This window comes from Lithobates pipiens, unplaced genomic scaffold (assembly GCF_037356315.1).
Source record: "Lithobates pipiens isolate NorthernLeopardFrog02 unplaced genomic scaffold, aLitPip1_a1.2 Scaffold_23, whole genome shotgun sequence".
Lineage (NCBI taxonomy): Eukaryota > Metazoa > Chordata > Amphibia > Anura > Ranidae > Lithobates > Lithobates pipiens.
This window is the reverse complement of record NW_027507785.1, coordinates 193,653,210-193,667,625: the sequence shown is the minus strand read 5'-3', so window position 1 is coordinate 193,667,625 and position 14,416 is coordinate 193,653,210. Positions and strand designations below refer to the sequence as shown.

At 41.0% G+C, this 14,416-nt stretch overlaps 1 protein-coding gene across 1 annotated transcript in view; it reads left to right on the top strand.

Moving 5' to 3' along the window:
- Positions 1-14,416, top strand: part of LOC143928090 (fibronectin type III domain-containing protein 7-like) — a 48,668-nt gene that overhangs the window by 12,564 nt on the left and 21,688 nt on the right. The window contains exons 5-8 of the mRNA XM_077452711.1: positions 2,768-3,028; positions 5,516-5,773; positions 8,151-8,405; positions 10,585-10,842. Of these exons, the coding sequence (XP_077308837.1) occupies positions 2,768-3,028; positions 5,516-5,773; positions 8,151-8,405; positions 10,585-10,842 (1,032 nt within the window). The remainder of the gene's footprint in view (positions 1-2,767; positions 3,029-5,515; positions 5,774-8,150; positions 8,406-10,584; positions 10,843-14,416) is intronic.

Here is a 14,416-nt window from a genome sequence, read left to right as displayed (position 1 = left end):
AAAAAAGGCTGTCTGGAAATAGATTTAGAGTCCTTTCACACTATAACATGAATGGAAAAACCATAGGAATGCATATTCGTTAGCCTACAAACACATGCATCTTTGCATATTTACTCACGTTTATATGCACTGTGCTGCTTTAACTGGCAATTGTACGGTCATGCAACACTGTATGCAAATTACATTTTTATAATTTTTTTCACACATAGAGCTTTCTTTTGGTGGTATTTATTCACCACTGGGTTTATTATTTTTTTGCGATATAAATGGAAAAAGCCTGAAAATTTTGAAAAAATAATTATATTTTCTACTTTCTACTTTGTGATAAAACATATCCAATAAAGTAATAAAAATAAAAAAAAACACACATTTCTTCATAAATTTAGGCCAAACTGTATTCTGCTACATGTCTTTGGTAAAAAAAAAAATCCCAATAAGTGTATATTATAGCAAAAGTTATAACGTCTACAAACTATGATATTTACAGTATACTGGAATTTACACAGCTATAGATGCTATACTGTAATGGCAGTGATTAGTGACTTATAGTGTCACCTGTGATAGGGTGGCAGCCAATGTGGCACCAACAGACACTATCCATGCACGTCATTAGCTGATACTGATGTCGCCAGTGACACTAATACAGTGATCATTGATAATACTGTACACTGACACTGTACTAATGACACTGCCTGGGCACACCCCTTAAGGAGCCGCAGTTAAATTGGGATCCCCGCCTTGCACAGCCAGGCACACAGAATTTTTAGCAGGCACTCTTGAGACAGAACAAGAGTTTTTTTTTTTATTAGAGGGTTATACTGTAACTTGGATAGGGATGGGAGGTTATAGAATGTCCACTCTTAACTTTAACAGAACTTCAGGGACATTCTTCCTATATACAGTCTCTATATACAGCTCCACTTCTTCCTCCAGCACACACTTGCTTGCAGAACCCAGCTGGATTACTTTGTGAAGATCTGAAAGTCACTCAGTCAGATCAAAGGCAATGGCCCATTATACAATGGCCCATTATAGGCAGGAACCTGAGGCCCCTTGGTCGTGTAGCAAAAAGATTAGTGTCCCTGCTTGTACTCTTCCTCCTGTGGCTACTAATCCCCAGCACCACCTCTTCAGACACTGTCAACCCACCTGGCTGCAGCTGCCCCTTTACTAGGCCTGCAGGCTAACTTCTCCTCACAGTCCTCCAGACTGACACTCACCAGCTCACCCGGCTGACTCTCAGTAGTGCTCACCTGCTCCTGCTGTACTCTCTCCTTGCCACTGTTCCTCCAGGACGGGCTTCCTCCATGTGGTATGGCAGGATCCTTCCAGCACCCGAGCCCCAGCCCAAGGTCTCCCCCCCCCAGACTAGGGTGCACCCTTGAGGGCCACTGACAGCCTCCTTAGCACTCCATCACCATCTTCCTATGTATGAGGTGGCCTGCCCCCTGTCAGTCCTTTACTGGGGATTGTCTGGGGCCCTCCTAAATTTGCCAAGCAGCTCCTCCTTACCTCCACCCACTTTGTCTAGGACATTCTCCAATGTGCCAGAAAACAGGGGGAGGCACTAGAGAGGCTGCTACGATGAGTAATTCAGCCCTGAGTCACTGAACCCTGACCCAGATTCAAAGCTCAGGTTTAGCCCTGAGCTAAAGAAATTTGACTACACTAACACCAAGCACAACTAGAGGGTGCTACACAATCAAGGGGTTAAATATGTGCCTAACAATGTGTAATGTGTGTATTATGTGCTGCTTTTACTTTTCTATCTGGCTGTTTTTTCTCCCTGCTTTGCAGGAAAAAGAAACAGCCAGATCGCTGAACAGTGTAAAGCCCTATATTTTTGTAAACACAGGACTCTGTGCTGTGATTGGACACAGCCGATCAGCAGGTATCAGCCATGAATCGTTGGCCAAGACCTGCTGAAAAAACCGCACTGTGTCCAACCAGAGTCAGGTACTGTACGTGAATTGGCGGGCTGTGACACTTGCCCGCAGTATAACTACTGTAGGCAGGTGGCAAGCAGTTCAAGGAATATTTCCTATGACCTAATTCCTGTTGCCAGTGAGACTTGCGGTGTAGTATAATTATAAGCATTTACATGCGTTTATTTGCATTCTCATGCAATGAAATGCCAACATGAAAACGCAAGTAACTGCACATAGTGTGAATATGTCCTAAATCAACAATCAGTTTATTAGCAATAGGACATATGTAGGTCTGCATGCATTTCTGTTTGCACCTGTAGATTGTCATGGTTTCAAAGGCTTTTCAGTGTAAGGTTAGATTAAGTAGAACAAATCCCACTGGATCATGATGTTGATGATCAATTAAGCCAAGTTGCAAATTTCTTTGTACATGTTTTATGTGCTAAAATAATTGCATTATGGTTGAGTGTTCTCTGCAAATGCAGAGAATATACATGCTCAGGTCCCTATGTTATGGTCGCAGCTCAAGCTGAGACCATCCCTACCCCAACATGTATTAGAATGCAATCCAAAGGCATCTATTAGTGGAAATCATAAATAATATTAGCATTTGATGAAAATATTTAAGTAAAAACTCATTGTCAAGCTGCAATGATAGAGGATAGAGTCAAGGTGCAATGATAGAGTATTAGGAGATAAAATATTGTAGTGTTATAACATTTCAAAATGTATGTGCTATGACTACTCAATGTGATATACGTTTTTTTTTTTTTTTCTTTAACTATTTGCATAATTTCTATGGCTTTTGTGTCACTGAATCAGTCTCCTTTTTATTTAAGTTTTGGCAGCTGCATCTGTCACCGTGGAATCCTATAGCAGTGACTCTGTGAGTGTTGGTTGGCAGCCTGTCCCTTCAGCTGTTCTGTACTCCGTTTCTGTTATGAGATCAGATGGATCTGGCACCAGGTGGAACCAGAACACCACATCTTTATCATTGAACTTCACCTCTCTGGACCCTGGCACCATTTATACTATCAAACTTCATGCCTGGGATGCAAATGGAGTACCAGGAGATGACATCACCTACAGCCAGATTACACGTAAATAACACACGATATTAGCACTGTTCTATTTATGCCTGGCTCAGTATGTGTTTCATTTAGTATACTGCAAATTTTAACATGTTTAGAAATTTGGTGCATAGCAGACCTATACTCTTCTATAACCTTTATTTAGAGAAAGACATCCTTATAATGCTGTTAATAAATCTAAAGAGAAAGCTGAAATACCTGCTTGTCTCTACAAACTATCGCAATTTTTCAGCTTTCCAGTGTCGTTCGTGTAACTGTAGCACTTTCCTAGTTAGGCTGCTAGGATGTTAGGCAAATTTAGTTCTTTATGGCTTCTCTGTAATCAGTGGGTCAGTTGTTGATTGCTTTTGGGTGTTCTGAATCTCACAGGTTGCTGGTTTGATTGCTCTCCCCTGTTTTCCAGAGGCATATGGAACATAGAGAGTTGAGCAAGGAAAATGGGCAACCTGAATATTTAGTGTGCTTTAGCCAATCCCTGGGGAGGTCTGTCCAGTAAGTAGTCTGAGATTTAGAATAGCCCTTTCACACTGGGGCATAGGTCACGTTAGTGGTAAAGCGCCAATCATTTTAGTGGTGCTTTACCGGCGCTGTGCTGGTGGGAGCGGGGCACATTTAATCCCAAAGAAAGGGTTAACAAGGTGTTAAAAGCACCCGAAAAGCGTCGCTGCTGAAGCACTTTGCAGGTGTTTCGGCAGCGCTGCCTATTGCTTTCAAAGGCAAGGGCGATTTAGGAGAGCTGTATGCACCGCTCCCGCACTGCACCAAAGACGCTGCTGGCAGGACTTTTTTTTTCCGGTCCTGCAAGCGCACTGGCCAAGTGTGAAGGCACTCAGGCTTTCACACTGGGGAGATAGGGGAGGCAGTTTACAGGGACTATTTTTAGCTCTAAAAGGACTATAAAGCACCTTCAGTGTGGAAGGGGTCTTACTGAAAAGTGTCTGGTGGATACTGGAAGGAGGTATCCCGTGATCCTCTGACTATGAGAACTGACCTGAGCTCATTTTTCCAGTGACTGTGTCCTGTATCCTTTGGGTGGAGGAGCCAGTAGTATCCCTGACTGGAATAGCTTCTAATAAGGGGACTCAATTCTGCTCTCTGTATTTGTTCCCTGTATGGAGACTGTTTACAGAGACTTAGCAAGGTGAAGTGCCCTCCTGCAAATGTTTAGGGACTCTGGAGTATCCCATGCCACCATACACCCTATCCAAGTTTCCTCAGCAAAAGAATTCCTAAAAGACATGCCCTAGTTAATTGCTGAGCCAGAACGAGTGAAATGTTGCTGTGTGCCTGGCTGCCTCTGCACTAACTCTGGGGAATAACCAGTTAAATTACAGTGGCTTCTTTAGGGGTAGTGCTACCTAAGCTTTGCCAAAGGGTGACTTTAAAGCCCCATACACACTATCAGTTTTTCTGCTGAGTTTTTCCTTCAGATTTACCAAAACCATGTAATATGAGGTCAAACCTTAGGAGTTTCAATGTGTATTCAATCAGGCAGGCCCTTGCACTACATGGTTTTGGTAAATCTGAAGGAAAAACTCAGCAGAAAAACTGATAGTGTGTATGGGGCTTTAGGCAATGCTGTCTAGTCAGGTGCTGTACCTGAATTCTAGCAGAGATCACATGATCAGTTCTTATGTTCCAGAGGGCAGAAGAACTTGAGAAAGGAGACAAATATGTGTTTAAGCGGCATAGAAGTATTTAGGTACATTTTGATTTGTTGAAAATCTCCTAAAAAATTTAACCTAGGCCATATGAGCAATATGGCAGCTTCTATGCTTACAATTATTGTATTTCTAACTCCTTTGAATGCTTCACACTTATATATACGTAAGCAAAACAACCTGTGACAGTACCTCACAAAACAACAATCCAGAATCCTCCTCCAGCCATGTTTAGTGACCATGAGCACTGCGTTTCAATTACGCACATGTTCCAAATGAATTCCAATAAGAATGTTGAATAGAGGTACAGTTCTTAAGAAGCAAAATATGTCCCTGCTTGAGGCTGGGTAGGGTTTCAATTGAGGTGTTTGTGGCTTGTCCCTTTGGTGGATAGAGTTTAATAAAGTTGAACAAGTATATATATAAGTCTGTTATACTATATCCTTCTGCCATTGTCTGTGTTCCTCAATATTTACAGTATCTATCTGTCAGTCTGTATGTCTCTATAGGTTACCTCTTAATTAATTAGTAGGAAAATTAAGAACTAAAAACATTTTTCACTGGACTTTAAATGAGGTACAATATTTGCATAAAAGATCACCTCATTTAAAGTCCCATAAAAAATGTTTTTAGTTCTTTGTATATGCAAATAGTGGATTGAGGCATGACATTATAAAGCACTAGCACAGATTATTATTTATATGGTAGGAATATTAGGATTCCCTGAGTTGCTCCATGACCTTTACTAATTTGCTGTCTTAAACCCCCACAGTAATTAGCAGTAGAAAATTTGGAAATCTGTATTTGGGTATTAATTAAATTATTTACATTTTAGGACCAGCTGCCCCATCAGATGTGCAAATTACTTTCAACAGTGGAGCTCTGGAAGCCACATTCTCTGTAGCTGAAGCTGATGGCTCATCTAACTACACCATACTTCTTTATAGTGGAGACACCAGTCTTAACTGTACAATGTCTGTATCTCCATGCGCAATCACTTCTTTACAGTGTGGAACAGAATATGCCGTGTCCCTGGTAGCTACCAATGAAGCAGGATCTACTCTATCACCAAAAACATGGAGTCTGTTATCAGGTGGGTTGTTGCTGGAAAATGACAAATTAGAAGACCTGTTTAATGCCTTTTTGCTTAGATAGATTTATTAAGAATGGAGGAAGTGAGAAAACCTGGGAATGGGATAGAGAGGTCTGATTAAGCTGGTTGAATGAGAGAACAATCCATGTATTCCCCCTTCCATGTTAAGGAGTGTGGATAGAAGAAAGCTGCCAGCTGCCAGCCATTAAAATATCTAGACAGTGCTTGCCTCTAATTGGATGATTTTGACTGGCTCCAGGTACAAAAGTAAATTGAAAAATCAACTTTTGTCGAGCAAGTAACCAATAAGGCCACCCACAGTTAAAATTTTGTCCAGCAGGAATCCAATGAAAATGTACTATTATTTATTTTTAAGTACAGTAGTAGTACAGTTATATCCTTATGTGTGTGATCAACAATGGCTGTTATACAGCTATCCTATTGTGTCCCATTGTGTCATGTTACAATATTTCAGGCTGAATTATTTTTTAGTTAGACCTAAACGAAGCCCTAAATGAAGCCCTTTCAGCACCAAGATGTCAGAGCTACAAGCGCTCCTATCTTCACCCGTTTTCCTTCCGGCTTTGCGGACTCTGGCTGTGTGAATGGCCGGAGCCACGATGACATTACTCCCGCGCATGCACGTGGGAGCTGAAGTTTACGGCACAGGGCTCTGAAGGAACAGCCTGGGTGCTCGTTCCTTCTGAGCGCATGCGCTAGTGATTTCTCTGGCTGCATGTACAGTAAATATCTTTTAAACGGTGCATGTTTAGGAGATATATACACTACCTATAAGTAAGCCCTATTATAGGCTTACCTATAGGTAAAAGTCAGAGATAGGAATTTACTCCAATTTTAACTAAAAAACTGAGGGCTTAATGTGACTTTAAAGAGGAAGTAAAGCCTCTGAAGAAAATAAAAATAAATACACCCTGCAAGACAAAGGCATAATGAGCTAGTATGCATAGCATACTAGCTAATTATGAATTACTTACCTGAGATCGAAGCCCCCGCATCAGCCCTCGTTTGCCTCCTCCAACGCCGCCAGTGACTTCTGGGTATTGCAGCTCCAGCGATGTGACTGGCCGGAGCCGCGATGATGTCACTCCCATGCATGCGCGCTGGTACCGCCACTAACAGCATGATCTCTGTTAGAAACGGCACGCTCCGTGCAGCTGCGCCCGATGTCTACAGCGCATGCGCCGTAGACATCAGTGCCGCTATTTCTGCAAATATCTCCTAAACCTTTTTAGGTTTGGGAGATATTTCTTGCACCTACAGGTAATCCCTAATCTAGGCTTACCTGTAGGTTAATGTGGTTGTAATGGGTTTACAACCACTTTAAGGCAATGTAAAATAACATATGTAGATCCATTGTATTCAAGAATGCAGAAGAACAGACTGTAGTCTAATGTTGGCTAATCGTTAAGAGGCCAATAAGAAGATACAATCTGTATTTACTGATTATTGTTATTATTATTATTATTGGAAACTCAAGCTGAGTGATTGCTGGCTAACCACTGAAAATGCAAGTTTTAAGAAACTCTTCAATGCTTACCGTACTTATTTGGAGTCAGTGTCTGAACTTAAAATATATCAGCCAGCCAGCTAGTCTTTTTCAGAAGGAGGGGTCAGCAATGGCAGTTTATGTCTTCCTGACAGGTTTCCAAAGATCCACCCTAGGCTTTTTTTTTTTTTTACCGCTGAGTACAAATACCGATACTTTCGGTCAAGTATTTGCCGATACCAAGTACCGATACCTTTGCGGTGCGATTTGAACCCATACAAAATGAATGGGCTCAAATCTCACTGGAAAGAAATTGCATGCAATTTTAATAGGAATGTGGTGCAATTCCTGGCCGAATGAAATGCGGTTTCCTGCACCACTCCTGTATGAACCAAGGCTAAAGTTTCAGGTATCGGAGCATTTGCACGAGTATACGAGTACGAGTACCGATATCAGTATCTGTGCAACCCTACTCGGAACATAAATTATTTTTGAGAAAAAAAATACTACTTTGTTTGAATTAGGTTAAATCTGTCATTCGGGCACAAGAAGAGACAGCTGAAAAATCAGTGGATACACTGATACCTGTAAGTTTAGTCAATTTGAACTCAAATGCAGAATGAAAGACCTTGCAACAGTAGATTTTAATGTTGTTTTACATGGGATTAAATGGAATTAAAACGGCTGCCCCATGAATGAAAAAATACTACTTAAACATGAAGGCAATTTTTTTCAATAGCAATACTGTATATTTAACAAATAATGAAAGTGAAAAAAGTGTCTGTGTCAATGTAAGTTTGCTAATCAAATGTTTGCAGGTAAAGCTAGCTATACACAAATAGCATTTTGTTTTACATTTTTTACTTTCAGTTCCATGTGCACCTAATGGGATCACAGTTGTGGAGGACAATCCTGGGAATCTCACAGTGTCATGGTCCCATGGAAACCTTGCTGATTATTATGTTGTGTTTGTGAAGAGTGATGATGGTTTTGAAGTTCACTGCAACACATCCCAGTCTCCATGTTATTTTCCATCTGAATGTGGGTTCATCTATTTTATGAGCGTCTTTGCATATAACAAGGCAGGGCAAAGCCCCCTCGGTGAGCTCTTGAACTATACCACAGGTAAGCAGACATTACACCAGGACAAGCATATTTAAAGTTATTGTAAATTTGATTTTTTTTTTTTTAAATAATAAACATGCTTACCTGCTATTTGCAATAGTTTTGCACAGAGCAGCCTTGAACCTCTCCTTCTGGGGTCCCCCCTGGCACTGTCTTCTCCTCCTCTTCTGTGTCTGCCCCCAATGTAAGCTGCTTGCTATGGGGGCAGGTGTGCAGGCTCGATCCAGAGCCAGTCTGTATGCATCTACTGACACACAGTGTGGCTCTGCCCCTCTCAGTCTTAGTCCGTAGAGTTCAATATTGAGTTGGCATGCCCTTTGCAGCTATAACAGCTTTAACTCTTCTGTGAAGGCTGTCCACAAGGTTTAGGAGTGTGTCTATAGGAATGTTTGACCATTCTTCCAGAAGCAAATTTATGAGGTCCGGCATTAATGTGGACGAGAAGGTCTGGCTCGCAGTCTCCGCTCTAAATCATCCCAAAGGTGTTCTTTCAGGTTGAGGTCAGAACTCTGTGCAGGCCAGTCAAGTTCCTCCACTCCAAACTCGCTCATCCATGTCTTTATGGACCTTGCTTTGTGCACTGGTCCAAATCATTTGGTGGAGATGGGATTATGGTGTGAGGTTGTTTTTCAGGGGTTGGGCTTGGCCCTTTAGTTCCAGTGAAGAAAACTCTTAAGGTGTCAGCATACCAAGACATATTTTACAAAGTTAAGAAAATATACTAAAGCGCAAATATGGACCCCTAGTGAGACTACCTCAATGAAAAAAGCTGCAATCACTTAATCGTGGTCAGTACCCAAAATCAATAAATATACATCAATAGTGATGCGCTAAAATCAGTATCTCACGAATAACTAAAGTGTAATGTGCAAAAATATCCCTATCACAAGGACAAACTGTGCCGTGTACTGTGTGGGCCAATAGGCCAAAATGAGAAAATCAAAAGAAAAAAATCGCAAAGACCCCACTTATAGAATTCAAAAACCAGTGCTGAATATAAGCAACTAAATAATGTTACATCACAAACTGTATATCCAATACACCATAATTGGGTGGACAATATATATAAATGAGGGAAAAGGCGAATTAACAACTCGTTGTTCAATACACATAACTAAATAAATAAATATATAATCAAAAGTCTCATGTATTCTCTAATCCATATCTCTGTAGAGATTTCCTGGTAAACATGTATTGCAAGCAATCACAAAGGTTTTAAATAACACCCAGTTGTGCAATTAGTGACCACTGACGAGCAGGCTAAATGTCCAACAAGATATGTTTCCAAAGTGTTAACTCTGATAGGTTGGAGTACTGGTGTGCTCAAAATTGAGTATTCACATAAAGGAAGCAAAAGATAAAAAGTATCATTGCGCAATGCTGTAATATTGGAGAGCAAAAACACTAGATTGTATCCATTCACATAGACCAAGGAATGTAGCACTTTATCTAATGGTCAGACACAACACCGCTCTTTACAGGCAGCAGATCCTCTGCTGACACTAGTATACAATGTCATCAATGGCTGTGCCTCCCGACGTGTTGCGTCACACGTCACGTGACTTTTTCAAGTGACGTGACCCTTGAAAAAGTCACAAACATTTCTAGTATTATTTGTGACTTTAAAAAAAAAAATTATGAATAGACTACATAATCTTTGTTACAAAATATCAAATAGAATTGTGAGATAGTATGACCATGTAAGAAACAAAAATATTTGGACTAATTTCAATGGGAAAGATGAAAAAGTTGCATAATTTTCAAATCTGACAAGAGGCGATGCGTCTAGATGCACGCATACGTGCTTGCTGAATGTGGCAGCAATGGATTTTAAAAAGGATCAGATTAATTTAGAATAATTACAATGTTTACTACATACTACTAGTGGTTCACTGACTTGTTTTTTGGAGTTACAGTTTGATCTAGCAGGAATCGGTTATCACCATTTAGCAGTTTTATTTGCATATATGAATATAATCTGGGTTCTGAATGTTCACTCTGCCCTGGACAAATTTTATAACAATGTACCAAGTTGGACTTCCAGATGGCTTGCTTACTGAGGGGTAAAAGTAGAAATGGCAACTACTGGGGTAGATGGTAACTTATGTTGATATGTACTTTTTGCCTTGCTGTTTGCAATTTACTACCAAATCTTACAGGACATGTTATTGTTCTACAGCTCCTTGTTGCCCCAGTGATATTACTCCGGCCTTCGTATCTGGGGATACTCTGGAGATTGTTTGGTCTGCTGTGCGAGGTGCAGAAATGTATGAGACCAAGGCAGTTGATGGGACCACTGTCATCCTCTGTAATGACACTGCCACAGTTTGTGCTCTCTCTGGCCTTCAGTGTAATAGGCAATACAATGTCACTGTCTTTTCCTACAGTGAAAACAGAGGCAGCAATACCTCATGTGCATCTAAGTATATGAAGACAGGTATGTATATAGTATATATCATTGATGTAATATATAACATATCATTTTTTATTTTATTATATATGTGTGTGTATGTATGTATAGTTTAAATAACCTTGCAAATCAGCCTATGAAAAAAAGAGAAAAAAAACTGAAAATGAAAGCAGTATTAAACCCAAAAGGAAATATTTCATATATTGCAGCTTACAAACTCTGAGGCCGCGTACACACGCGCGGACTGTTCGCCCAACTTTGTCCGTCCAACAGTTTCGGCAAACAGTCCGCTCAAACTTAGCATGGACGGACATGGCCACACACGACGGACGAACAGTTTGCTGAAACCGTGCGCGATGACGTGAACGGCACGTACGACGGGACGAAAAATACGACGTCCTATACACTGCATTATAGCTTTCGGCGTGGAAATCCTTTCTGAGCATGCGCGAGACTTAGTTGGCCGAACAAGCCTACACACGAGCGAACAGTCCGCTGAAACCTTGTTTCAGCGGACAGTTTTTCGGAATTTCCGTAAGACCTTGTTCGTCCAACTGTCCGCTGAAACTGTCCGCTGAAGCCCCACACACGAGCGGACTGTCCGCCCAAACACTGTTCAGCGGACAAGGTTGGGCGAACAGTCCGCCCGTGTGTACGCGGCCTTAGATGTGATGGCTCCATTCGTTTTATTCTTTTATTTTCATCTGGTGGTCCTACCAGTAAGTTTGTTGTTTTCCGAAAGCTCAAGATCTCCTGCAGATGTAGCAGTTGCAGGGATGAGGCAAGGGGTTGATTGACTAAAATCTAAAACTGGAGAGTGCAAAGTCTGGTGCAGCTCTGTATAGAAACCAATCAGCTTCCAGTTTTTCTTCTTTTTTTTTCTTTTGTTAAAACTTAATTGAACAAGCTGAATTTTGAAGCTGTTTGGCTACCATGTAAAGCTGGACCAGATCTTGCACTCTGCAATTTTAGTAAATCAACTCAAACCCTTTAGCACTGAAAGGGATGCTTACAACCATCAGCTTTTATTTATTGTAAAGCCCTTTGTTAGTGCATCTTAATCTGCTAGTATAGCCAACACTACCCTCCCCCCAGACTATCAAGGCTGCTATCCAAAGGTGCGCCCTGTCCTCCCTCATCCAGATAGCGGGCACTCTAATACGGGGGGGGGGGGGGGGGGGTTACTGGCCAGATCACAAGGTGAAAACAAAGGGAAAAAAGCCTTAAAAAAGGAAAACAAATGCAGGCACTGCATCTAAGAATTTGTAAGTTGTAAATATATGAAATATTTAGTTTTGTGTTTAATACTGCTTTAAAGGATACTTTCACCTTTCACAACATGTTCAGCGTGTAACATATAACATGTTATGAATGCACTGGCCCCTGTGCCCCCCCCCCCCTTCTCCAAGTGTCTGCTGCTACAATTTAAAGAAGATGCAGCTGTGTGGGGCCGCGTCGCCCACCTGACCGCGTCGTTCCTTCAAGGTCCTCTGTGACCGTCCTTTGCAGCTGCCGGCTTTTAGTTTTCAATGAGCTATCATGGCACTGTGAGCATTGTGCATGGCATCAGTGATCTGCTGATCACTGATGCAATGCTTTACAGGCTCCCAAAATATAATTAATGCACATTTTTTTACCTGCAAAACAAAAATTTCTTTAAGGCCAGTTTCTCATTGGTGCACTGTGGTTTGGCCACAGCATGGGCGTATCCATTATTTTTTTGCGCTTTACCTATTAGGTCACCTGTTTTACTGTACTGAAAGTGCACCAAATATTCAGCATGCAGGACTTTTGGTGTACTTTGAGAAAACATGGCAAAAAACGCATGACCTAATAGAAGTTTATAGGACCGCAGCTAAAACCGAGCATGCAGCAAATGGAAATAGCGGATGCCCCCTGCAGCCCACCAGTGTCAAACCAGCATAGAGGAAGTGATTACCATGAGGTGGTTTGGCTTGGTTTGTGGATGCATCAGTGATTTAACATATAAAGAAAAAAGCTGTGCTATAATAATACTAACAAAAGCTGCAACTCAAAGTGATATACAACACTACAGAACAAAATGAAGCTGTGCTAAACAAGTGATATATACAATATAAGGAAAGTGATAGTGAAACCACTTATATATATAAAAAATTATAGATAGGAATAAATAAAACATGATGTATAGTGCTAATAAACCACATGGATAATTAAATACAAGATAAATAAATTATACACAGTAGTGACACAAAAGTGCACAAATAAGATCACAAAAAAGGTGCATAGATACACATTTAAATCTAATGAACACAAAGAGTCCATTCCGTGAGATACGAAACAACCACAGGAAAACCACCCAGTGTTAAATCCTCATATGCTTCACCATATTGTGCATCCACCACCTATAGGTATTAGGCTTACCCGGATTCCCAATCACACACAGCTTATCTCCTCACCACACTGAAAATGTGATGGGATATGTCTCCCCCGACCTGGGATCCTAAGGCATCCGTCCAATCCGGGGATATAATTCGAACTGAGCAGGTCTCCCGCTGCGCGGCTGTGGTGGCGTTCAATGGCAGGAATGGTTGAATGTGTGAGGCAATCAGCACTCCGAGGCCATAAAAAGAAAAAATTCAAAGGAGGCCAACATCGGTAAAATCTGAGAGATTTATTTAGGCAAAAATCAAAGTTTAAATCATAAAATGTATAAAGAGCTTAAAACACCAAAATCATAGCCGACCCCGACACCACGTGCTTTGTATGACGAAACACGTAGGGCGTACGACGTGCTGATGTCACCGCGTGTGGTCTTGCTCCGTATTGCACGGGCGAACTGACTTTTTTTGAGCTGGCCGGCTACAATTTTAGTGTTTTAAGCTCTTTATACATTTTATGATTTAAACTTTGATTTTTGCCTAAATAAATCTCTCGGATTTTACCGATGTTGGCCCCCTTTGAATTTTTTCTTTTTATGGCCTCGGAGTGCTGATTGCCTCACACATTCAACCATTCCTGCCGTTGAGCGCCACCACAGCCGCGCAGCGGGAGACCTGCTCAGTGCGAATTATATCCCCGGGTTGGAAGGACGCCTTAGGATCCCAGGTCGGGGGAGACATATCCCATCACATTTTAAGTGTGGTGAGGAGATAAGCTGTGTGTGATTGTGAATCGGGTAAGCCTAATACCTATAGGTGGTGGATGCTCAATATGGTGAAGCATATGAGGACCTAACACCGGATGGTTTTCCTGTGGTTGTTTTGTATCTCACGGAATGGACTCTTTGTGTTTATTCGATTTAAATGTGTATCTATGCACCTTTTTTGTGATCTAATTTGTGCACTTTTGTGTCACTACTGTGTATAATTTATTTATTTATCTTGTATTTAATTAGTCACGTGGTTCATTAGCAATATACATCACATTTTATTTATTCCTATCTATAATTTTTTATATATATAAGTGGTTTCAGTATCACTTTCTTTATAGCACTCACTTGTATATCACTTGTTTAGCGCAGCTTCATTTGTTTCTACTAGTGATTTAACATACCCATAGTCTTTGGTAAATGTATTCTTTGACCTCTATCTCTATAGAGCTGAAACAGAAATGTATGTCT